Source organism: Oenanthe melanoleuca, chromosome 1 (genome assembly GCF_029582105.1).
Source record: "Oenanthe melanoleuca isolate GR-GAL-2019-014 chromosome 1, OMel1.0, whole genome shotgun sequence".
Taxonomy (NCBI): Eukaryota; Metazoa; Chordata; class Aves; order Passeriformes; family Muscicapidae; genus Oenanthe; species Oenanthe melanoleuca.
In genome coordinates, this window is record NC_079333.1 from 88,174,337 (window position 1) to 88,199,946 (window position 25,610).

Consider the following 25,610-nt stretch of genomic DNA (forward strand, 5'->3'; position numbering starts at 1 on the left):
TAATATAGGTGGGTTTTGGGGAAGAAATCAATCTTGTTTTGTCTGTATTTTGTAAAAACCTCTTTTTGCTGCCTTTAGGGATACCATTGTGTTCAGTACCTGTGTGCTGTCTCCCACTCCTTACTTGTTCTCAGGCAGAGCTGCAGCTTTGATTTTTATCAGCTATGCATGACATTACTACCTGGAGTAGTAATTACCTCTACCTGGAGGGAAGTGAAGACTGGTGTTTTCTGATGTGAAACGGGCTAATGCAGGAGGAAGGGCAGAAAGTGCCTTTTGTGGAGTAAAGGCCCCATGAAGGAGCAGTAATGAGGTGCATGGTTTCTCTCCTGAGTGCAGTGAATAGTTTCCCAACCCTCTCAGCTACAAAGAATGTGTGTAGTGACCCAGGACCTCACACTGAGCTGAGGCAGAGTGAAGAACTTTTAAACACCCCCACCCCTGAAACCCCCCCCATTCCTCCCAAAACCAGCCAACCACTCAACCCCAAAGATGCAGCTTGCATATTTTCAGTTTTGTGAGCTCTTGTGTGAGGTCTCCATCTTCCTTTGGATGCCTCTTGTACAATTTTCTAAAACAAAGAGTTGATGGTTCTTACACTTTGTCATTGCCTCCCTCTGTCCCAAATCACAGTTGTTCTGTACATAGGGAGAAGATTCCTAAATAAACAATAAATTAAATTATTGCTAAATATATTTCAGGCTTTTAAAATTTTTTTCAAGTACATCATCTTGAGCAAATTGCTGCAGAGCATTAGCTTTATTTTCTACTTTCAAGTTAATTCATAGTACACATGTAATGGGGAAGAATGGCTCAAGAGAGAAACCACTGAGCATTAAATAATATAATCATAGGTTTGGGTTGGGAGGGACCTTTAAATGTCATCTAGTCCACTCCCCCATGCATTGAGCAGGTAGGTCTTTGACTTAATCAGGTTGCTTAAAGCTCTGTCCAATCAAAACTTGAATATTTCCAGGGATGGGGCATCTACCACCTCTCTGGGCATCCTATTGCAGTGTTTTACCACTCTCATTGTCAAAATGTCTTCCTTATATCTAGTCTGGACCTGCCCTTTCATGGCTTAAAATCATTACCCCTTTTCCTATTGCTACAGGCCCTACTAAGGGTTATAATCTTTTGGGTTTGCTAGTGGCTTGCAGACACCTACCAGTCTGTCAGAGACTAAACAGCACCTGAGCTGTGGTATTTTAAAATGTGATTAATTAGAAACCTTCTAGCTATTAACAAAATTCTTGAGTCAGTATGTAGTCTTCCTTCAGGACTGGGAAGAGACAAACAGGCAACACCCTTAGTTTTGTTTGTGACCAAAGGGTTCTGCTGACACATCTGTGAGAGGTCCAGCACTGGCTTTCCTGCATCTGTTGACAGCTGAACCTGTGACACACACTGATTGCAAGGTCAGGCATTTTGGGAGATGTACATCTAGAAGTCACACAATAGGAAAAATATTTGTAAATGTAACATCCCACACTTCCTAAGGTATAAATATTTGCAATTCGTTGCACCAGCATTTGATCCATATGAGATCTTAGTAATTCTTCAGTCTTTCTAAAAGCTCCAACTTGGGTGTTTTCACCAAATGAGATGACACAGGAACCAGTCTTGTATGCTGCACTTTTGCCCTTAAGGCTGCACTTGTCTGGTATGATGTTTGTGGCTTTTTAGTGTTGCTGGCTATTTTTCCTTGAGAAATTTCTGGGTTATGATGGGTTGACACTGTACCGGCCTTTGTGAGATCATGGGGTTACACGACAAAACTGGGAAGTTGTGAAATGCATGGGAGCTGTTGATGAGAGGTCAGTTGTCTGGAGCTGGGCACGTTGTGGTGATGCTGCTGAAGCCAAGGGAAATCCTCCTGCCAGGACTGGTGAAGGTGGGGGAAAGCAAGGACAAAGGACTCTGCCTGCCCTGCCAGGGTGGGGAGCTCATCTGACAAGCCTTTATTCCCCCTGCCCCCCTCCCTGTTTTGTCTGGATTATGTGAAGTGATTATATAGTGAAATAGAAGAGGTGCTATTTTTGGCCATGCTGGGTGAACGTGGGCTACAGGCCAGCCTGAGGTGATGGCTGAGCCAGGCTGGCCCATGGGGAGGATCCATCCTGCTTTCTGCCCTCACAGGCACTCATGGGCCCTTGACAACCCCAGCAAGGCTTCAGGTCTTGTGGGGGTCACAAAAAGGAGCCAGAACCTCCTCTGCCAGTGCCCCTAGAGCCTCTTAGTTACATCCTTGCCCTCGCCATGGTGGGAAGCACTGCTGCCTGTTTCTGCTGCTCTGTTTGTGAGTCATGGGGTGCAGTGATGTTGCTTCTTTCCCCTGTTCAGTGGGGTTTAACTGCTGTGTGCTGAGCAGCTGCAGGGCCATGTCCCTGTCCCCTCAGCAGGTGTCTGGGGGTGCCACTGGTCCCCATGTGGGTACAGGGGCAGCTGCTGCCTCACTTGGACACTTGGCATATTGGCAGTGACCCCTCAGCCTCTCCTCTGGCAGCAATCTCACACCTCCTGTGCCAAGGCCGTGCTTGCTGTTTGCTAATTTTCTATTTCAGGCAGCTATGGACAAGTACAGTCATGTAGGATGTGAACAGACATTTGGTCAGTACACTCTGAGGTAATAATTTGGGTCAGCTCTCATCACTATGTTGACTTCACTATATCTGTACTGATTATTTGATGCACTGTTACCTTTAGAAGGGGAATATAATCCATTTATCTTCTCCAGGCTCAGCAGCATGTTATACTTCTACATGTTTTCAAACAGGGAAGTGTGGGAAGCATACAACATGCTTTGGAACAAAAGATTTGGTCAAACCAAGGCCAAATATTTTTGATTTTTTTACATCCTAGGCTGGAGCACTCTAGTTGAATAAAAGGATTGCTTTGTTTGGTTATAGCTGAGTTTTTCCTGTATAATGATATTTTAGCTTCCTGAAAGTGGGTTCTACAACCGTGGCTATGGAATGGTTTGGGTTGGAAGGGATCTTCAAGCATGATCTAATTCCAAGCCTCTGGCCATGGGCAGGGACATCTGCCAGCCGCTCAGTCAGGTTGCTCAAAGCCCCATCCAGCCTGGCCTTGAACACTCCTGGGGATGGGAGACAGCCACAGCTTCTCTGTGCCACCTGCTCCAGTGTCTCACCACCCTCACAGTAAAAAACGTCCTCCTTCTGTCCAATCTAAGCCAACCCCTTTCAGTTTAAAATTGCTGCCCCTCGTCCTGTCAGTACAAGTTAAGTCTCCTATATGTACTTTGGGGCTGCTGTAAGATCTCCCCAGAATCCCCTTTTTCAGCTGAACAACTCCAACTGTGAGCCTGTTTTCACAGGAGAGGAGGTACACTCGCTGCTGAGAGGCAGTGTGACAAGCCAGTCTCCTTCCATGCAGGCTCTGGATGGGCTCACCAGGTGAGATCCTGCCTGCTGTGAGTGTTCAGTGTCTGTGCCGAGCTCTCTCCACTCCTTAGGGACGTGGCTGCGCAGGCTTTGGGAAGCACAGCTCTGGGTGCACAGACTCAGGCACATGAGGGCACAAAGGGCAGGAGCTCAACCTGCTTAGCACCTGTGCTTGGTTTTCCCCTGCACTGTGCTGATGTGTTCCACTCAATGCTGTGTTGGGACCACTCCGAACAAACTTGTTAACATCAGCTTACTGAGTCAGAGACAATGAAGATGTAAAGCAACTGCTGGTGGAAGAACTATGTGCTAAAGTTTTATGTGCAAAAGCAATGAGCTTTGTAGGAAGATTAGGCAATATATTAGCCATGAAAATCCCAACAGTTTGCTGTTGTTGTTGACATAATCAGATTTTACAGATTTGTTTAACCTTCACTTGCATTCTCTTAAAACACTGAATGTGCTGCATTGCCAGAGCTGCAGGCTGTACAACCCACAAGTGATAGCTGCATGATCATCCTACAAGCACTGCTGTCTAGCAATATGTGGAAGAGGCAAGTTGTCTATTCTTGGGTATTTGTTACTGCCATGTTTAAGAGAATTGGCAAATATAGAATAGATTTCCTTCATGTTGACTGCAATGCTTTCAGTACTAAGAGTTCTGTTTAGTTGAAATAAATAATACTGTGATAAGTTTGTTCAGGGGCTGCATTTCTGAGCTGATACAGGGTCAGAGAGCTCATTTAAAGCTCAGGTAATTTCTCTCTTTATGGCTATATCTAATTCTACGAACAGCTCATCTAGGTCAGACAGTGTGCTAGGTAAGTACCTGAAGGCAGCCTACTAGAAAGATGCAATTTTTACAAGGGCATGTGCCAGGACAATGGGTAAAGGTTTCAAAGTGAGAGTAGGTTTATATTAGATATTAAGAAAAAATTCTTTACTGTGAAGGTGGTGATGCACTGGAACATGTCACCCAGAAAAGTTGTATGTGCCCCATCCCTGGAATTGTTTAAGGCCAGGTTTGATGTCACTCTGAGCACCTGGTCTACTGAAAGGTGTCTCTGTCCCATTTGTCCATTGGAATAAAATGATTTTTATGGTCTCTTCCAATTCAACCCATTCTATGATTCTAGACCTTTAACTTAATTCATATATTTTTTGTGGAGGTAGCACTTGTCAAGTCTGGTAAATGTTGGTTTCCTTAGCATTGTAGAGCATGAATAATTGTTGTTTTAATCTGCAATGCCAGAGTTTGCTTTAATCATTCTAATAACAGATTAAATACTATTTTACTTGTTCAGCTTAAATAAGTGATTTTAGAGACAGCTTGCCTCTTAGATCTTTTGAAGTGCCATGAAATAAACAAATGTGTTCTAGTTGAAGAGTTTGAGTTTCAGTGGGAGGAGTTTGCTGGGAGTGCTTTTCTAATTCCTTAGTGCAAACAAAGTATTTCAACAGAGTAGTCCATATGCACTGTATGGAAAAACATTTTACAAAATAGAAATCACCAACAAATAGAGATGTAGAAAAAAACAGGTTTTATTTATGATACAGTGAGGTTGGAATGTAATAATAAAAGCCAAGAAGCACCTGAAGCAGGAGTGACGTGAGTTACTGAAAAATCAACTGTTGTTGCTATAAATGGTAATCAGATTATGTGAACATGAAATTTGTAGCTGATCCTTTTTTCCCTTCCTCTCTTGCAGTGCTGACAGACAACTTTGGGCTAAATTGCTTCTTCCTACAGAAGGGAAGAACTAGCCATTCTGGCAATTATCAACCCTTTTCTACAGGAAAAGATGGTGCCAAATAAACGCCTTGCTTCCCTCCCCCTTGATTTTGCAAGGATGACTGTGTGCAGGTTGGGATAGTGGCTGTCCCATTGCCACTTGTCCCCAGCTGACAGGACACGTTCAGAGAGGAGCTGGCAGGGCTGCATGTTCTGTGTTTGAGGGCCATGTGGCATCAAGCCCTCCTCCACACTACCCTGTGTGCTGCTCCAACATGATGTGGATAAAGCCTGTTTGTGATGAGTGGCTTAATTTCAGAGGGGAAAAGGTGCAATACAAAAACCAATCGCTGCTCTGCGTGGGTGGTGTGCCACAGATGAAATGTCCACAGCATGGTGGAGTGAGGGATCCTCTGGCTTGGGGTATGTCTAGGGAAAAACCATCAAGCTTATAAAATAAAATGCTAATCTTCATCATGTAGACTTCTAGCCAAATTGAAAGAGTTGCATTTTATGGTTAACTGTTTCTGGGCACCTGTGGACTTTGTTATTGGCAGTGGTTAAGTGCTAAAGAATGGTGAGGCTTGGGAAAAAAAAAAAAAAAAAGACTGTGTTGGGTGTGTTTGAAATGCCCAAGCACAAAATACTAAAATGTAAGTTAAGTGTTAGTGCTGGACATCAGCATTTTGGACCACAGTATATTTTCAGTATTTGCAACATTTTAGGTCTTAGATCATCCTGTATTAATTTATGGAACTGCAGCTGTTAGTGTTTACTGTTGTGGCAGATACAGTAAATAGAAAGATACATATATTCTCTTCAGGTAAATGTGGTAGGTATCTGACCAAGGAAGCCTTTTATTACTGAAGTTTTTTTGTGTTTCAAAGCTGTGAGTATTTCTATAATTTGGCAAATGATGTAATATTAGACTAGGAAAAATGTATATATATACTGCATAGTGGGAGAACACAGCACTAGATCTGTTAGACTTAATTTGTGTTATACTTAACTTGCTTTTACAGATGTTTAAAAAATTAATTTCCATTCAGCTTTTGAGGTAATAAGTTAAAAAAAGCACCAACATGATTTATTCAATTGTCTAACCACCACAGAAGGCTCCTCTGTATAAGAACTACATGACAAGGTGGTTCCTTATACTGCCAGAGACTTCTATAAGTTTTTCATACAGACTTGACATCTGCTGATGTGGCTTCGGATGAGTCCTGCCTTGAGTGTGTCTCCCGAGGGCTTGCTCTGGAAGGGCTGGTCGATGGTGGTGAGCCAGAAGCTGTATTTGTTCGCAAAGTAGTGACAGGTCCCGCGAGCGCCGTTGCATTCGATGAAAGGAGTCGCCCTGAAATCTTCCAGGCAGCTGCCAGGAGAAACCAGCGACTGTCCTCCACCTTCATCACCAGCAGCAGTGTGCTAAGGGAGACAAGGAGGGCAGTGTTCAGAGGGCAGCCTCAGGCAGTGCTGTCACACACTGACATGTGTGAAAGGAGAAAAACCACTAGAATTGCTCCTAATTCTTATCTCCAGAGCGGGAAGTTGGCCAGTCCTGCAACTGGGTAAGGGTTTGGCTATGTTAAACTATATAAAGCAGCTGATGCCTCTTTGAAATCTTCTAACAAATATCTTTTCTATAATTAAGATTTTCACTGTGGAAATCTTAGAATTGGAGAATCATTTAGGTGGAAAGTGCTCACTGAAGGTCACCTCCCCCAGTTCCCTGCCCAAAGCCAAAGGGCCATACCAAAGTTGCTCTCAGTTGTTCCAAGGCACTGTGGAGTTGTTGATACCTCCAAGGATGGACCTCCCACAACCTGTCTGGGAATCTTGCTCCTCTGTTTTATTACCCTCACTAGGAAAAACTTTACAGTATATATTCAGTTCGAATTTCCCAAATTATAAAGTCTGTCTTACTTTGCACTGCAGGTGAGGAGCACTGTGGAAACAATTAGCTTCTATACAATAACTAGTTCCCTGTATAACATGTTTTTTTTGACAGCAAATTACACCAGAATCATGCATCTTTACACCTCTCAGCTGTTGCCTTTGACAGGTTCTGTGATAATGAACTGAATGTTACTTTCCTTCAGTCAAAGGCATTATTAACAAAATGGGCATTTTTTCTGTCCCTGTAAGAGCTGTACAGCTGTATTTTTAAGTTCTACTGTAGCATTTTTGTTAGGAACTGAAAGAACCTGCAATATAAAAGAAAGCAGCTGGAAAAATAAAGTTTTTAAACAGTTTTGTAAATGTAGGGAACATAAGAGGCAGCATAAATTATTACAAGTTTGAGGCCTCTGCAGTTGGGGCTGGAAAGCAGATATTAAAAACTGCTGATGCTATTTGAGCCCTGGCGTGGGAGCAGCCCTGCTTGGCAACCTGAGGATGAGCACTGGTATTCCAGGCTTGGTCTGTAAGATCCAACTCTATGCCTGTAACATCTCTTCTGGTATTGACTGAGGCTTTTTATCCTCCTGCAATGTTTACTCATATAGGATGTATGACAGTGGAAATGAAATCTTACTGACTTCTCTGGCTGTTTGGGCAGGGTCTGTGCTGACTGAGGACTGTACCTTACTGAGGGGAAGGAGGTGACAAATTTAAGCCAAGGAATTAAAACAGCATGTACTCTGAGAAAACCACAAGTGTGCTCTACTTTTTCACAGCTGCCTGAGAAGCAGAAATGCATACACCAAACACTTCATTCGTTTCATGAGCTGGCTGGGAAAATGGGAATTCTGCTCACAGTGTGTACCACAGTGCTGACAGACTGTCCTGGCAAAAAGTTCTTGCTAAGGTGACAACTTTGCTCTTAACAATGCTCAGTGTTTACATGGAGCTTTGCAAATATTTAATTAATTCTTGGCATTCTTGTGAAGTAACTGTGAGATTGGTATCAGAGCTTTTTATAGAAGCAGAAGAAAGGTCAAACATAGGGATGGTAAAAAATTTGACCTATTCTCTCAAAATGTGTTTTTTTTTTTTTTTTTTTTTCTGTACCTATTTTTGGATTTGCCTGTATCTTATTTTCTGAAAAATTAAAGTTTTTGGCTTTTGTCCTACAAATGGATTGTGGGTAAGATTGATTATTGTTCTTTTATGATGTCTTCTGTCACAGAAATCTTGTTTCTTTTCCAACACTGTTTACTTCAGGATTCAGCCCAGCCTTCAATAAGTGAACTACATGGGCATGCTGCTGCAGGTTTTGACTCTCATGTTCACCAAACAAGTCAGAAAAATGAGCATCTGTCAGACCATTTACTGACATTTCAGCTGCTCTTTACCATGCTAAGCCCTCTGGTGCTCATATGATCCCTCTGTACAGTTCTGCAGAAAAAGGTCAGGCCCTTCAGTATGTCTTCTGCTTCACTCAGCACTAAGTTTTTCTGTAACATCCCATTTCCTAATTATAAGATCACAAGATTGAAGAGTTCCTGTAAACCATGGGATGTAAAGCTCAGCTCTTATTGCCATCAGAGATACCACACTGAAACTTAATTTTTAAAACAACTGGAGGGTGTCTCTCTCTCCAGAGTAAGTGAAAGACTTTTTTTTTTTGATGAAAATGCTAATGATTTTTAAATTTTGAAAAGAAGGGGAAAGTGTGTTGCTGCTTTTCCTTTTTTTCCTCTAGATCAACTTCTTAGTAGTGTTGTATGTAAATACTCTAAATGTTTAGCTGTGAAAATGCTTTGTATGTTCCTGTTGCACCTCAGTGTAATTTTATTTGTTAAGTCACAGCTGTCCTTTTGTTCTGTTCTGAAGTGCTATTTTGTACATTAAGGTCTCCAGATGCTACTCTGACAAGAGACAATTTTCTCTGAAATTCACAGAGATTTTCATCTTCCTCTTCTGCTTCCTAGAAATTACTTTTGTAGTTCCCTGGTTCCCCAGTATGATGCATAGTTTTGGTCGTGCTGGCTCTGAAGCAGAGCAGCCTTATTAGTACCAAACACTCAAATTTAAAACCCATTGCTGCACAAAACGTGACACTGGAGACCAAATACCATAAGGAAGGAATATCCAATCCACAGGCTGCGCCAGCCTTCAGGGCAGTGAGGAATAGAAGCTTCTTGGCTGTGGACAGCAATTGCCACAGCTGGGGCCTCACAAACTGAGCAGCGACTGATATATGGCTTAATGTCTTCTTCTGCCACAGGCATCATTGGAAGAGGTGCTGTAGTTGAGAGCCAGTAGGATTTATCATTTCGGCTTGCATAATAACAAGTATCCCCAGGGTTACAGTAGAGGAATGGCATGGTGCTAAAACGAGATAAACACGAGCCAGCCAGCCCTGTTAAAAAAGAAGGAGGAAAAAAGCAATCATTCTCACAGAAGACAGTTTCTGCTCTTTCCCAAGTCCCTGTCAGGAAAGCTCTGTTCTCCAGAATGTTTTGCTGGCTTTACAGGTTCCCTCAAACAACACTAATGACTTTCAGGAGCTCTCTCAGGGGCACTCCATGAAGACATGCAGTTTTTACATTCTCATTTTGGTGCTTCCTAAGCCTGTTTGCTGCAGCCCAGCATTTGGAATCGAGGCTGCTGCCAGCAATGTTTATACATACCTAGATCCTGGTTGTGTGCTTTCTCTTGTCCTTCAAAGTACAGCAGGCTGTACCCACTCCAGAGTTTGCTCATGCCCACGGGGCACATGGGCTCCTGGTCGGACTGGCTGTGCTTCACCAGCAGGTAGCCCATGCTCACACTGCGACCCGGCATGCCCGGTGGCCCAGGGCTACCAGGGCGGCCAGGCTGACCTTGGAGGAGGGCAGAAAAGAAAGAATCCAGCTGAGTGTGCTCCCAGAAATGATCTGGTGCTAGCTGATATTCCAGCTAAGCTGCTGCTGAACAGCTTAGTGGCATGATGGCTTTTCTTTATGGTAGGTTATTGTTAGAGGAGCTGCTGTTCTAGAATTACAGCAGTTGCTTTTGAAGTAGATTGGTGCTGGATCAGGCTCCCTGGTTTCTAAGATAATGTATTTCACACCAGAACTAGGGAAAGTCACAAATAAAGTTCTGACCAATTTGAGCATACTTTGTACAACACAGATGAACAGATTTTTTTCTTTAAAATATTTTCTTAGTCCAAGATTAACCAATGTTTGTTGGACTTTTTGCATTTGATTCATACACTTGAAACTATGCTCTTTTTTTCTTAGCCAACTAAGATAGTAATAGCTCTGCTCTTTGATTTGATAAGGACACAGGTATTTCTAAAACAAATACATTCCCTTAAACTTCCTCTATCCAAGTATCACCGACCCAGCCATTCATCTCCATGAATGTAACTGTTAATTAAACACTAGTCTGAAAAATACTTAGAGAGAATAAATACACTCAGAGAAAACAAACTCATGAGTGGACTGACATCTACAGCTATAAAAATTTATTCTGAAAATATTGCTCCAAGGTAACTGTTAACATTTAATTAGTTGTCCCTTGTACAGTATCTATGAAGACAGAAACTCTCCTCCCCTCCCTTCCCCTCCCATCTTTCACCTTCCTCTTGCTCCCAGCCCCCTTCTCTCACCCCCTCCTCTCTCTCCTCTCTTTTCCCTCCAGTGAAGTAGTAACTGCAGAGTGATTAGTGCAGAGAAAAGGAAAGAGGAAAAAAGAGATATCTCTTACCTTCAAATCCCACCGGACCCTGAAATCCCATTCCTCCTTGTTCCCCTCTGGAGCCAGGAGGAGCTGGAATGCCACCCCTGCCCTGGAGTCCTGGCTCTCCAGGTGAGCCTCTGAAACCTTGTACAAGAAAGGTTGTAAGCACAGTGATTGCAGACATAACAACATGCCCATCCCACTTTGTTAACACATGCTCTGCTTGTGTATGTTTAGTACTGTCTGCTGGGTTTACTAATTTGCACTGAAGGCAACATCCTATGGTACTTGCTCAGGCAAAAAGTACCAAATTCATTGGAAAAGGTTGCTGGGATCAAGACTACATGAGTCCCACAACCCTAATCCTTCACTCTTGGCACCACTTATTTCAGATGAGTCTCATGGCAAAAGGTGCAGTGCATCAGCTCTACACATCACTAATGCTACATTATTCCCCAAGCTGACAGCATTCCCACAAGGATGTGCACTTTTCCACCAAAGCCTTGATTTGCAAGATCCATGTCTGATGTTGCTTTGACTATGAGAGTGTTCCCATGTAGATTTGGCTGTGTGAGTGTTGCCAAAGTTATTTCCTGTTTTGCTTATATTCTGAATGCTAGGAGGAGGAAGAAAACTGAAGCTTCAGCTTTGGAAGACTTAAAAATTGACTCTCCTTTCTGGATTACAGACTTCTAAGTAGAAGAGCATCAAATCAGTGACCTCACTCTGCTAAGGGGAACAGCTTTCAGTGTGAATGTGTGATTCCTACCTGGATCTCCTGGTGGGCCCTGAGGTCCCATATCTCCTGGGCTTCCCTGAGGTCCTATATTTCCACGGGGACCTGGTGAACCTTGCTCAGCAACCAGCCTTGGAGGAAGAGGGGGCAGCCCAGGAGAGCCTGGAGGTCCCTGGAAGCCTGTCATTAGAAGCAAGATGAGATAGTTAAATTAAAAAAAACCCAACCACCCTATATTTTCCCTTAAGGTACTTTCATCCAGAGACACGTTGCTCTTACTGCATATGTATGAGAGGTATATGGTCTGCAACTCACTAGCTTGGGTACAGCAGCTGTATTATATTGGGGAAATATGTGTGGGTATGGGATACCCAAGATGAGACAATCTCCAAGTATGGGATCATCTCCAAGAAATTGTTTTCACTTGGACTGTACATAGATAAGCAGAAGGAAATTAATGATGCTACTGCTCCCTCTTTTATGACACAGAGAGCTGGGAAGTTCTCCCCAAATAGCTGCAGCTCTCTGAGGTGCACCATCTTTTGGTGGGCTTCAAGGGACACCAATACATGATGGTATAGATGGAATGATGGATTTTAAAGCTCTCTTTAAATATTCAGTATGTATACTCTGGAGGATTAATTTAGACAAAAAATCCTTCTTTTTATTAACCCCAAAAGTGGCTCTAATTTTGGAGTTGGCACCTCAGAAAAGTCAAATTCATAAAGGCAAAAACTTGGCTACTCATACTAAATTCAGGCATCTGCCCTTTGGAATTTCCCTTGATTAAGAGTCATTCAGGATGGAGGACTCTGGAATTCACCAAGCCCAACCTCCTGCTCAAAGCAGGGCCAGTTAGATCAGCTCAGTGGAGCTGCAGAATGAGTCACACATCAAAAGGAGTCACACATCTGACTTCTTGCACTTACCAGTCACTCCTCTATCTCCCTTGGGTCCGATAGGTCCCAGATCACCTGGAAATCCTACTGTGCCCATGAAGCCAATGACACCTTGTTCACCCCTAGGACCTTTAATGCAAAGTGACAAGTGGCATTATTGCATTTCTGTACAAATCAAGGGAGTGCAAAAGTCATGGTGTTAAAGCTGCTGTAGCATAGAAACTCCCCTGCTTCCTGCCACAATCAGCATTTCCCATCTTTACCTTTTGGTCCAGGGAATCCAGGCAGGCCAGGTCTTCCTGCTGATCCAGGATCACCTCTACTTCCTTTTGGGCCAATTTCTCCAGTCCTACCTGTTTGTCCACTTTCTCCTTTGCTTCCAGGTGGAGCAGGTATTCCAGGCTGCCCTTGTGGTCCTGGATAGCCTGTTTAGAGGACATATAGATTGTAATCTGTATATAATTAACACCTGGGCACAGAGGACAGTAACAGAACTATCTAACTGTATCCCATCAGGTTTTATTTCCTCAATTTAAGCAGGAGACAGACTTATTCAGCACTCCTGCTCCTGCTCTCAAGCTGGCAGCAGTGGTAGAGGAATTAGAGTATGAAACTCCCACAATACAGTGTTATCTCCAGCAAGATCTCAGCAGAAATAGGGTGCCTGCTGAGATACAGTCTTTAATGAGCTATTCTTTCACCAGCAAATGCCCCACTTCACTAGGTGCCTCCTTGCTTCATCCTAAATTATCCAAGTAGCTAGAAAGAAATCAGAGAGCAGCAAGTATCTGACTCAGAGCCAAGGACTTACTGTTCTGTGTATCTTAATGCTTCAGTTGAGCATCTGGAACCAAGTAAGTACTGTCTTGGGAATTATGGAAACAGCTTCTTTTTCTAGAATTGCATACTGCCTGAAGCTAAACCTGGCAGGTTTCTCTTCAGTTACCTCTGCTGCTTACAAGACATTTGGACTTGTTTTTTCTGAAGAGTTTCTTACTAAGTAGGGTTTTGAGTGGGGCATCTCTTGTGCTGCCTTTTTGAAGCTGGATCACATGAGGATATGATTGCAAGATGTATGTGGCAAAGTAAGACGAGCCACACTTGTCTCACCATTTTGGCTGGGATATGGTGTTCCTGTTTCCACTCTCCTGACTGCTTGGAGAGTTGGAATCAGTATGCAGAATGAGGCCAACTAACATTCACTTTCAACTTGGAAGCCTAGGTATTTTGTTGGTTTTCAGCTGGTTTGTCTGTTCTAAGTTTTTGCTGAGTTTACATAAAAATTTCCATCCATCATATAAAGATGTGGAACAACTTCTGCTACAAAGTCTCCAGAGTGGCACCACGGTTTGAAATTATTGTGCAGTCCAATAAGCAACAGGAATTTTTAAGAAGGAAGAGCTAATACTTTCCAGTGTAGTTTAGCTTGCATGGTCATTCCACTTAGGAGAATTCTGTAAATGATTAAGGCAGTATTTTATAGACTTGCAAGTCTGCCACAGACCTTGGATTTTAGAAGCATTAGCATAATGCTTCTGAAAGTTGTCAAGAGAATTCTGCATTATTTAATCTGTTATTTGCATGAAGATCAAACCCTTCCATCAGGACAACCTAAAGGAACTGCCTTTTGCTTTCAAGAGGTCTGTATCTATCATCTGACGTACCATGAGTCCTGTCCAACAATTTCACTGTTGTGTTTAATAGGGCCACTTTACTGAATCAAGACAGAAATAACAATGACTGCTGTTGCATGGATTACCTGGCACTCCATCTAGACCTGGGGAACCTTTATCACCAGGATATCCTGATATATTTGAAATCCCAGGAGGCCCTGGAAATCCTTCCTGCCCAGGAATACCAAAGGGTCCTGGGACTCCTGAAAGGAAGAGAAGAAATAATTAATACTTCAAGGAAAATGCACAATTGCAATTAAAAGGACTCACCTTAGACTAAGGGGTGGGATTTTCAAAATAGAAAACACCTGCAATTCCCACCGATTCTTTTTTATTATTTTCAGATGATACTGTGGAAGTTGTTGAAGTTGTTCTTTTTTTTTTTTTTTTTTAAGAATAAAATACTAGTTCTCTGCCAAAGCTCTCTGGGTAGCTAATTACATCTCACTGTGTGGAATACTAATAATCTTGTGTCTGCCAGGTAAAACCTTACTTCAAGACAGGAAGTACTCAAAATATCCTAGGTATACTGAAGCAGGCAGGAAAGCAGCTTTGTTCTGTGCCTGCAGGGTGAGAGCTGACACTTAGCATTATCTAGGGTCAGTTAAAACCAAAAGTACAAATTCAAGAAGTTCTCTAGAGATGTAAAATTGCTAAGTGTCAGAAATCTGCCCTACAATAAGAGATTATTCTTCCAAGTATATTGAAGTTGTGAGGAAGTTGACCTTTTGTTTATAATTGTGACAAATAAATGTGAATGAGGTAAGCTGTTTTTTTGAATTCTTGATAATAAATCTCTGAATGGTGTTTGAGATGGCACAGCATGTTAGTAACAATAAAGTGTAACACAAAAGAATGTGAATGAGCCATTGAACCAAGCAGGCAAAGGCAGTAAGGTTTTGTATCTCTGTCGTGATGACCTATTCTGAGATGAGCACAGCCTGTTACAGCACAGATGGTTGGAGCTTATTCTGCACAAGGGATAGATGGCACCAGCAAAGCACTGTGTATGGGAACAGAGTCCACAAGGTGCCAGCAGGACCATCACACACTGAGACACAGTGAGGCTTTCAGGAGAAAGGTTTGCAACAAAAAGAGAGAGGGGTAATACGTTTAATGACTGAAATGTCATTAAAAATATCTGGGAGCTGATGGCTGAGAGCAGCCTCTGGCATTTGCAGCTTGCTGAGCCCAGTGGGTGCTGCAGGATGGGGAAGGACCCAGGCTGTCCATCCCTGGGGAATACACCCTGCTGGTTCTGAGCAAGGCTGGCTGTGCTGCAGCACAAACTCCAAACAGTGACCTTCCAACTTCGGGATTCACCAATTCAGCTGTCTACACCAGAGTGCATCTGTGACATCTCTGACACCCACAGATGAAACAAACAGCAGGTGGATCCCAGTCTCTGAACACAGACCTGGAACACCTCTGTCTCCCTTCTGGCCCGGGGCTCCTCGGCTCCCTTGCACTCTGCTGGGCTCTCCTGCTTCTCCTTTGTCACCCACTGCACCTGGGAACCCCGCAGAGCCGTACCCATCCGGACCTGTTGAGTTCAGAACAAAGAGGAAAGCTGCAATGCTTCTGCATAGAACAATGCTTGCTAGAGTACATGCATGGAGCATTTGGATTTGCAAAATAGGGTCTGTAATTGCTCTTTGAAAAAAAGGCTCATGATGAGAAACAAGACCTTGGGGTTTTAACTTTATCAGAGGAAAGAAGCTACAGTTTGAAGTTGTGTTTCTATTCCACCTGTGGGGTAGCACATAGTGTATGAAGTTGTTTGCCAGAGCCCACAATAATGAAGCACATTCCAAAGCTTTGGAGGACACAGTTAAAAATGTTGTGCATGTGAACAGGCAGGACAGCCTCACTTACCTGGTGATCCTGGTAAGCCCTTAGTGCCTGGTAAACCATGCAGTCCACTGATTCCTCTTAAGCCAGGCTGGCCTGTTTTAAAATTACATTCATGGTTATCATAATACTTTCTATTAGTCTGTTTATATTCCTGGGCAGAAAAAAAAATCAAAAGCTTGAATTTTAAATGCTATGTTAAAATATGTATTATATGCAAATGAATTAATTACCATAAGTTTATTATGAAATACACCACACTATGGTTTTGTGATTGGCAAATTTTGTTTTTATGCAATAAACTCATTACTCCAGAGATATTTTAAAAAATATCTCTGATCCATCTGGTAGTATGCCATTAGTTCCTGTCTTGCTGCTATAGTTTTTTTAATACCCCTTTAGTTTCCCAAAATCCTCAAGCCAAGACAATTATGACATAATTGTAGGCTCTACATGTGGTTATAATAAAGCTGTCTTTGGAAAGAATTCACTCTGTGTCATTTAAAAAACCCCAACAAAACCCTAAAAAATGTGTAATAGCTATTGTTGCTATTGTTACAGATAAAATTTATTCCATCTATCTGTACCTGTTGAAGTGGTAAGTATGATGTTAAAGCTAGACAATGGCCAGAGGTCTGGAGGACTATTCAGTCTCAGAAAAATAACTGTCTGTCTGTCTCTCTTCACTGTCTAAAAAGGCAGTCTTCATACTGTATTAGCTTAGCTTTGAGGCAGATTCAGATAGAAGAATCTTACTAAAAGCAGGATGATTTCTGGCTGAAAGGTAGAAAAAAAATCTGCTAACTTAATATATTAAGGAATTAAGTGGCAACCACTGAGATTCTGTATCCTGTAATACAAACAGCTTCATTTTAAACTATCACCTGCATTTTGACAGCACAATTCTGTCTAAGCCATAAGTCATTTATTCTTGAAACCAGATATTGAATCAGTTAACAGTTTTTGGTGATGAAGCAGGACAAATAGGTTGCTTGCTATCTAATGCCACATTATAATATTCTCATATTCAATATTACTACCCTTGTTGCATGTTTAGTATTTTTTATTGTTTTTTTCTTCTTAGCTGTCATGAAAAATGAAAATGTTTCTTGAAAACTGCTTTTCTAGTTGGAGAGGTCATCAACAGTTAAAATGAGCTGAAAAGACACCAGAAGCCATACATCAGCAACCACCTCTTTGTCTTTGTTAATGCACCTGGACTTTGTGAGGAACAAATATTTTAGTACAGGAAACTCTGCCACTCTGAACTGCAAAAACCCCCTTTCCTCTTCTTCATCCCAAAAGAACATTTGCAAGTGCTCACACAGAAATGAGTGAATAGCTGAAGCTGTATGAATACCTGCTTGTCCTGGTAAGCCAGGCCAGCCAGCAGTTCCCTTTTCCCCTGGAAATCCAGGTGTCCCAGGGCTTCCTTGCTGCCCTGGGGGGCCAACCAGTCCTGGCAGACCTGTGTGACAACAATGAATCATTGCTCATGAGCATCCTTAAAACCAATAGCCCAAACACACATCTGTGCTACTTTCATTCTCCCAGGCAGCAAAATAAGACTTTCCCTTCCTAATGTCATTGTGTGACTGCTCATCCTAGCAGAAGAAAACTAAAGAGAGCACAGGTAGGAGAGACAAAGTATAAAAGAACAACTCATTACAAACTTCAGGCTTGTGACAACCTCAGGAAGGCAGTGGGCCCCTCCTATTAAAGTGATAACTTGACTTCTATTGCCAGTTGCAATAAGTGATTTCATTGCTGTGCACATCACTTTCCCTTTCTGCTGCACCTGGTTTGCCTTTCCCACTGAGAAGCTCATCAGACAAGAACTGTTTCACACTGAGGCACCCATAGAAACTCTTCCAATCTTGGCTGGAGTTTCTAATGAGAGCAGTGTGGAGCAACTGTTGTGAAAGAGCATTTCCATGATCCTCCTGCAACAGGACATGTTCTCAAGCTGTGTGACCCAGCCAAGCTGAACCTGACTTGGCTTCTCCTGTACAGCTGGCCCATGAGCCTGGCTCAAAGGCTCTAACTGTGCCCTGGGGGGTACTGACTGCATTTATGGCAGAAAAGGTCATTGAAAAGCCCACTCCTTTTAGTAGGGAGGCATTAGAATACCTGAGTGTGCCAGCAATACAACACTTTGACTGGACACATGGTTGGTATAGAAAAGGAAAAACTGGTATGAAGCTGAGTTTGGTTTTTGCAATTTCCTCTTAACTTCTGCTGTGAGTTCAACATCCTTGTCACTGCTCCTCACCAATTTACAGAATGATGAACATATTAAAGAAACTTCATTATTTTCTTTTGATGGAAAGACTATTTTTCTCTTTTCTCTTAAACAATGTTATTCTTTGGAATGTTAAAAAAATATTTTACCTTCCTGTCCCACAGAGCCAGGGACACCCTGCGTGCCCTTGAGGCCTTCAATGCCAGGGAAACCAGGATCACCACCTTCTCCTTTTGGTCCCACACCTCCTCTTATGCCTGGAAAATCACAAAACCAGTATATTCTTTTAATAATATCTATACAACCCAAAGCAAATAAACTTGGCTACTGAATGGGTCCTGGTCTTGCCACATAAAGACATTCTTCTACTCAAGGTGCTTTTATAATCTGGGACATGAACAGTCCTCTGGCCAAATGACCATAAACTTGTTTTTAAAAGTACTCCCCAAATTATGTGGAATATGTCACTTATGTTCAAATGCACTGCATGTACAGGGAAATTTAGTACATTTAATTTTGTTTACATAACAACTCAATCCAAAAGCTACAAGATTTTACTATCCTGCTTCCTATAATCATGGCCTGGTAATGCTCCTTTTGTTATCAACAGCAAAACAAATTACATAGAAATGGAGTTGCCTGTGATGATGTTTACTGCTATAATGGTACTTTCAGTTGAAGAGGCAAATGCAGCACATACTAATATCAATAAAAAAAAAAAATGAACCTCTCCAGGAGCTGAAATGAGACCACAGGTTCAAGAGCCATCAAAATCCCATAGGAAGCTCCCCCTCCCTTCCTCTGGGAATTTTAGTATGTGAAAAGAAATACATCCAGAAAGCAACTGTGGAATTAATACCTGTTAAGCCTGGCACACCAATTTCCCCTTTAAGGCCTGGCATTCCTGGTAAGTTTATAGTATCTCCTCGATCACCTATTTCAAACAAAAATGAACACATGAGTGGTAAGGCTTTAATTCAAACAGTACTTCCTGTTGTTTCCAAGGAATTGCAACTTCAGAGGCAAAATTCAGCAATTATTATCTTTGTAGAATAAAAGAGAAATTAAAGACAGCAAAAAAAGTGTCTAGAAAAGCCTCCCTCCTTGCCATAGATGGATTTATCCATGGACAGCACATGTTGCATGAAATTAACAGTTAAACTTTTCACAGCCCTCCACACCTGCAATATCATTCTGTAAGACTGTGGAAAGACTCTTGCAGATTGAAGACACACTGAGACCCCTTATAACTTAATGTCAGGTATTTGATGGGTGATGAATACAGAGGGCTCAGATAAAAGAACAAACTCACCTATTTCTCCATGTGAGCCAGGAGTACCAAAATGGCCTGAAATTCCTGGAATGCCCTTTTCTCCCTATCATATAATTGAAAACAGGCATCAGTTAGTGAAGATGAGGATTTATTCAACCTTCCCAGCAGCTGACTGTGGAAATACTAAAAAAAGACTATTAAATGTACCATTTTTGAGCTGCTGTAGTACTTTATAGAGTAACTTGTCAGCAGTCAGTTAATCTAAATCAGCATCAACCAAGGGACAAGTTATGTTTGCAAAGGTTTAAGTCTGAAATTGAGGACATCCCATTATGCATATATAGCAGTGAGTCCTTGTGCTGCTTTTGGCTGGGTTAGAGTTATTTTATTTCATAGTAACCAGTACAGGATTGTGCTTTGGATTTGTGCTGGAAACACTGTTGATAACAGGGATGTTTTCATTCCTACTGAACTGCACTTACACAGTGTCAGGACATTTTTTGCTTGTCACCTCACCCTGCCAGTGATCAGGCTGGGAGTGGGCAAGGATTTGGGAGGGGACACAGCTGGGACAGGTGATCCCAACTGATCCAAGGGAAATCCCACCCTCTATGGCCTCATGCTCAGCTTATAGGGCAGGGGAATGATGGACTAGGGGGTAACAATGCTTGGGGATTGGCTGGGTGCAGCCAGTTGGTGGTGAGCAATTGTTTTCACTTGTATCACTTGTCTTTCTTGGGTTTTATTTATCATTGTTATATTTTTATTATTACTATTAATTGTTATTGTAGTTTATTTCAATTATAAAACTGTTCTTATCCACAAGTTCTCTCACTTTTACCCTTCCAATTCAGTTCTCCCCATCCTGTTGGGGTTGTGTGGAGGAGCAGGTGTCTGGGTGGGGCTTAGTTTCTGGCTGAGGTTAAACCATAACAGTCCTGCAGTCCTTGGTTAAAAAAAAAAAATCTTACTGGATTATAAAGGCAAGGAGAACCTGAGAAAGGAACATAGTTTTTGTCCCTCTTAAATAAATTACATCCATAAGTCTACTGTCAGGCCTTTTCTAAGTGTTTATTTCTTCCAGTGTAACTTATTTTGCAGCCAGAGTGAATGATGGTGAATTGCCCTCTAGAAGCCAAGATTCTTAGGCTCTTTTACTGTTAGATAAGTGACAGTGAGTAACTTTCAGCAGTGATACCATTAAGTCCTGGGACAAAGAGAAAAGTAAGCCCAACACTGAGAATATTTTTTACCAGCAGCTGTGGCAACAGGATCAAAGAGCTAGAAGGAACCATCTGGGTCCTCACTGGCAAAATGCTGGCACATGAAATTTGGATGTCTCACAATGAGAAAAGAAATTAATGAATGCAGCCTAATGAATGTTGGGAGGGAGCAAGCAAAAGTATTTGATCTATTCATTCAATGCTTATGGCATTTTTATCTTTGCACTGCTGTTGTTCAGCAAAATTTCAAGGGGTGAATGGCACTCCCTGAGAAGCTGAATGCCAGCACAAGGACACCCTTATTGCCTCATGTGCATGAACTCACTCTGACTCCTGTGGTGCCAGGGAAGCCTCTGATGCCAGGAGAACCAGCAGGACCAGGATAGCCTTTGACACCTGTCAGCCCTTTGGCACCAATGTCTCCTTTCACACCAGCCACGTAGCTGGGGTGCCCAGGGGACCCTGGGGTTCCTGTCCTTCCAGGAAGGCCTGGCATCCCCTTGCTACCTGCAGGCAGGGAAGAAGGAAAGTTAATAAGCAAAGACTGATGTGCAATTGCTTGTGTGCAAGAAATTTTCCTGCTACTGGCCTTCTGGAAACATGGCACCACATGTGCTGTACAAGGCAACACACACACACACACACACACACACACACACACACACACACACATCATCATCATCATCCCTCACAGCTTTCCTTGGGGTGACTCTGAAATGCAGCCAGGAGCTCAGTCCCTGCTGTCAGAGACCTTGCTGAGGGGGCTGCAGCCAGGTGGTACAATGAGCAGAGAATATTTAATATGGTAGCTGAGAAAAAGAATGACAGCTCTGAATGTTCTTGCCTTGTTTTACTGTGACTACTGACCTTTCAAGCCAAAGAATCCCTTTGTGCCCCTTTCTCCAACATCTCCTTTTTCACCTTTAACTTCCATCATCATGCTGGGCATGAGCTTTGGAGGGTCTCCTGGGGGGCCTTGATCCCCACGGTCACCTAAAAGGTAAAAAACCCAACCATGTTACAAAATGCTAGTTAGTCAGCAGCACTGTTGGAAAAGTGAACAGAAAAGTGAATTAGGAAAAAGAATGACCTTGCACAAGCTGCAGAAAATCCACTAATCTGTGTCAATACAACATGACAGTGGAAGAGTCACACTTAAGAAAACATGAAAACTGAGTTAAACTTTTGTACATACAATCCTGGGAGCTGGACTCAGACTCCTGATAGATAATTTATCTCTCAGCAGATCAGTTAGGAATCATGTGTTTATAAAAAAAGCCCCAAAATCACAATTTATAAAAAACCCCAAAAAGGACATTAGAGAAAGCAAAGAAAAGTAGTTTTGTTCTAGTGAAAAGGAGATTCTCAGTCAAAAAGCCTTGCAAAAGAAAGTGTTGGGATTTGTTACCAGTTACAGTGCTCATTTTCTTGACTTTATGGTTTACTGGTGATATCAGTAAATAGTATCATGAAGAAGGGACCTACATAGACTCTGTGAGTGTCTAGCTCTTCACGGGGTGCAGAGACAGGACAGTAGCCCTGACTTGTCCCCCATGATTATGCACTGTCTTACATTTCTTTGCCAAGAAGCATATTTGCACTTCTCTTCACAGGGGCTGCTTTTACACTTGTCTTTTGCTGAGACTGTTGCTGGGATCACTGTTCTGCAACCTCTGAACAGCAGACACTTTTAAAAAAAATATCAATCTCAGGGTCTCTAGAAAGAACATTTTGGTCTTGCAGCAAAGCATTTATTTAAAGATAATTGTGTGCAATCAAAAGAGGACTGAGTAACAGTCTTCATTTCACCAACAATAATACCAGCTGAATGTTTGTGACTTTTAACTACTTAACTTTAACTATTTAATTGCCTGGTTTTCTTAATATTTAACTGTCTTTGCAGTGCAACTGGAGAAAAATCCAAGTATTCTCCCCACTTCCTGTGAAAATGCTCTCTTGTCTTCTGCACATGTCCAGAGGTGACACTATCTGAATTCAGACGAGTAATAAGATTTTTGTCTCAGCCTTAAGTATGTAGAAAAGTAACTTTACTTAAGTCTAAAATCCAGACCTCTTGCCCAGAGGCCCATGTGTCAAATAGGTGGAGGAATGTCTGAGCTAAATTTACCATGTGAAAAATGTGTCTTCTCAGTCTTTGTGTCCTTGTAAAATAGTTCTGCAGATGTGAAGAGCAAACACACTAGTTCCACCCATAAGCAAATACCTTTGAAGCCACGTGCACCCTGTGAGCCTTTATCTCCCCGAGTCCCAAGTGGGCCAAATTCTCCTTTGATTCCCTTGATGCCTGGTCTTCCTTTTAGGCCTGTCATGCCTTTGAAACCATCAATACCAGGTGAACCTTGTAAGCCTTTAAGAAAGAAGGGGAAGAGAACTGTTACTTCACTCAGATTTCTGCAAACTAAGTAAATATGAACCAGCAACACATGACTAAGATGGTATGAAAACTTCAGGGCAGCAGTACTTATTTTTTGGGTGCCTTGATGCTTCCAGCAATCTGTGGGTCTGGAGCAGGCACTCAAGCTCTCTGAGAGGCAGTAGAGCTCCAGAGGTAGTGTACTGTCAGAAGTACACAAACCTGCCTCAAATGGCCAAGAAGAGATGTTGTGGAGATGACCATAACCTATTCTCCTGAGAGATCAGTACAACCCCTTCCCTAGAGATGAGCTTGAGATATGTACCTAGTTCCACATAAGGTTTGTAGTCAGCCTGGTCTACATGTAGAGATACAAATCATGGGTCTAGGACTGGCTGGTCCTTTCTCAACAAAAATTCCCTTACTTCTCTTTTCTAAACAAGAGAATGTTGTTTTACATGGGTAATGCTAACAAACAGATCTTAATTTCTGTCAAATGAGAGCTGATCAGTACTCCAGAGCTAGTCTTGTCCTGTCTTGCCAATTGATGAAATTGCAATGTGTATTTTTAAGCTCAGCTTGGCTTCACATGGAGTAGAACCCTGCTGAAACTCCCTGTGTGGTGTAGGCAATGTGCATTACACATATGTCTTTTCTTGTGGCAACATAAAGTCACCATCGAGGTCTTGTGTCTGGCATTGCTCAGTTCACAGCTCCCAGCTTTAAAAAACTTTAAATGTTTGGGGAAACATCTCTTAAATTTCACTGATGACCAATGGGACTAGGATGAGAATAAGACTTTTAGAGAGAAAACAGTAAATACTGTATATTTTTAAAAAGGAGAAATAAAACAGCCATTGCTCTTCTAAACAGGGCTGCATATCACTGTGCCAAGCCCAGCACAAGGAAAAACAGGCAGTGATTTTGGAATATATCAGGCACATGATCCTAATTCTGCTGTTTTAAATAGAGGGAGACCAGCAGAGAATGTGTCTGGTTCATGTCTGCACAAAAGAGCTTTAATCACTTACTGTTTTCAGAGCTCACCTTTATCTCCTGGAAAGCCATCCATTCCACGCATGCCAGGGGGACCAGTCACCCCACGAATACCTGGTAATCCCGTGTGACCCATGTCACCTTTGTCACCAGACAGGCCCTTCAGGCCCACGGGGCCAGGAAAACCTTGCTCACCATCTTCTCCCCTAGCACCAGGTGGACCTGTTGTGCAAATGGGAACAGGGAGAGTAAAAAAGGGTTGGACACAGATGATGGTTTCATACAAGACAGCTCAAGAAGGAGAAAACTACTGTCCTGTCAACTTCATATGAACGGGGAAAATTAGGATTTTTTTCATCACAGAATTGCAGAAATGATTGTAAAGATAAAGTAGCTCATCAACATGAACCAGCCTCGCTTTCAGTTCCACACTCACTTGCAACAGGACCTTCCCCTCCTCTTTAATTTAAGAATCAAGCCCCTTTTCCATAAGCCCACCCTCATTTGGTGGGTCCCTTCTCTCAGCTGCCAGCAGCCAGTGCTAACCTGACTGGGTTGGTGGCTATGGAAAGAAAAGCAGCTGCTCTGCCTGTAGAGATCACCCCCAAATTTAACTGTCTGCTGTGGAAACTATACAGTTTTCCTGCCACAGAGGACTGACAAGAGGCATGACACAGGATTAAATCCTCACCCAGAGGCCCTTGGGAGCCAGGCCCACCATCTGGCCCACGGTTTCCTGGTGGACCAGGGAATCCATGAGTTCCTGGTGTTCCTGGTAATCCCATCAAACCAGGGAGACCCTGTGGTCCTGGATCTCCTTTGGCTCCTGGCAAACCTGGGCTACCATCAGCTCCTAAAAGACCAAAATCATGTATTAGAAAGCATCATATGTAGAGAACCTGTTTTTATATCTTTCTTCTGTGTATACCCTAGGCTTCCAGGGTTTTCCCTTTGAAAATTCAGTGAGAAGAGGAAAAGCAAATTAAAGGACTGGTCTTTAGATTTAAAATAATTGACGTTACCAGCAATGATTTCAATATTTGCATCAGATAGATTGATTGACTCTTTCAAGTGAATGGTAATGATTTGGCATCATGTGGATATACATGCAGTTCTCTTTCCATTTTAATCCCAGTCTTTCTATTTTAATCCAAATAATTCTGTTATTCCTGATCTCTCTGTCACATATATCTTAGTAAGAACTGAATCAAGCAGCTGACTGAACCATTGAAATAATGCTACGTATCTTTTCTAAAATGTTATAGGCAGGAAAAGTAACATTTAAGACAGATGGTGGAATCTGTGTCATTGTTTAGAAATTTTCAGATAGGCTGTTACAAGGCATTGCTGTAAGACTGATACAAATTCCTAAGCAAAAAGGCCCTAATTTTACACGACTTAATGCACTGGGTGAAAAATTATGTCTCTACCATATACAAGAAAAATAGGTGTTAAGTTTTAAAACATAAATGCCTACTTTTCATTCAGCTTGGAATAGCAGCAGCATACAAATAATACATTTAAAATCCAGGTCAAGTGGATCTCCTTCTCTTTATTCAGGTTTTACATCAGTGTAGGTCCATTGTCTTGACTG

General features: G+C 42.2%; 1 protein-coding gene and 1 long non-coding RNA gene across 3 annotated transcripts in view; one reads left to right on the forward strand and one right to left on the reverse strand.

The window, feature by feature from the left end:
* The first annotated feature begins 1,692 nt into the window (after window positions 1-1,692).
* LOC130257006 (uncharacterized) lies at window positions 1,693-4,758 on the forward strand. The gene is made up of 2 exons (XR_008841213.1): window positions 1,693-2,030; window positions 2,400-4,758. It is a non-coding gene; the product is annotated as an uncharacterized LOC130257006 (long non-coding RNA).
* Window positions 4,759-4,931: 173 nt separating this feature from the next.
* Window positions 4,932-25,610, reverse strand: part of COL4A2 (collagen type IV alpha 2 chain) — a 136,092-nt gene continuing 115,413 nt past the window's right edge. For both annotated transcript variants that reach the window (XM_056499171.1, XM_056499179.1), the window contains exons 30-48: window positions 24,708-24,869; window positions 24,068-24,238; window positions 22,871-23,014; window positions 21,514-21,639; window positions 20,972-21,153; window positions 19,463-19,526; window positions 19,010-19,084; window positions 18,300-18,407; window positions 17,269-17,376; window positions 15,933-16,004; window positions 15,475-15,600; window positions 14,144-14,260; window positions 12,648-12,809; window positions 12,415-12,513; window positions 11,519-11,665; window positions 10,777-10,893; window positions 9,714-9,905; window positions 9,156-9,442; window positions 4,932-6,564 (exon numbers count right to left, since the gene is read on the reverse strand). In XM_056499171.1, the coding sequence (XP_056355146.1) occupies window positions 6,310-6,564; window positions 9,156-9,442; window positions 9,714-9,905; window positions 10,777-10,893; window positions 11,519-11,665; window positions 12,415-12,513; window positions 12,648-12,809; window positions 14,144-14,260; window positions 15,475-15,600; window positions 15,933-16,004; window positions 17,269-17,376; window positions 18,300-18,407; window positions 19,010-19,084; window positions 19,463-19,526; window positions 20,972-21,153; window positions 21,514-21,639; window positions 22,871-23,014; window positions 24,068-24,238; window positions 24,708-24,869 (2,714 nt within the window). In that variant the 3' untranslated portion in view covers window positions 4,932-6,309. The remainder of the gene's footprint in view (window positions 6,565-9,155; window positions 9,443-9,713; window positions 9,906-10,776; window positions 10,894-11,518; window positions 11,666-12,414; window positions 12,514-12,647; window positions 12,810-14,143; window positions 14,261-15,474; window positions 15,601-15,932; window positions 16,005-17,268; window positions 17,377-18,299; window positions 18,408-19,009; window positions 19,085-19,462; window positions 19,527-20,971; window positions 21,154-21,513; window positions 21,640-22,870; window positions 23,015-24,067; window positions 24,239-24,707; window positions 24,870-25,610) is intronic.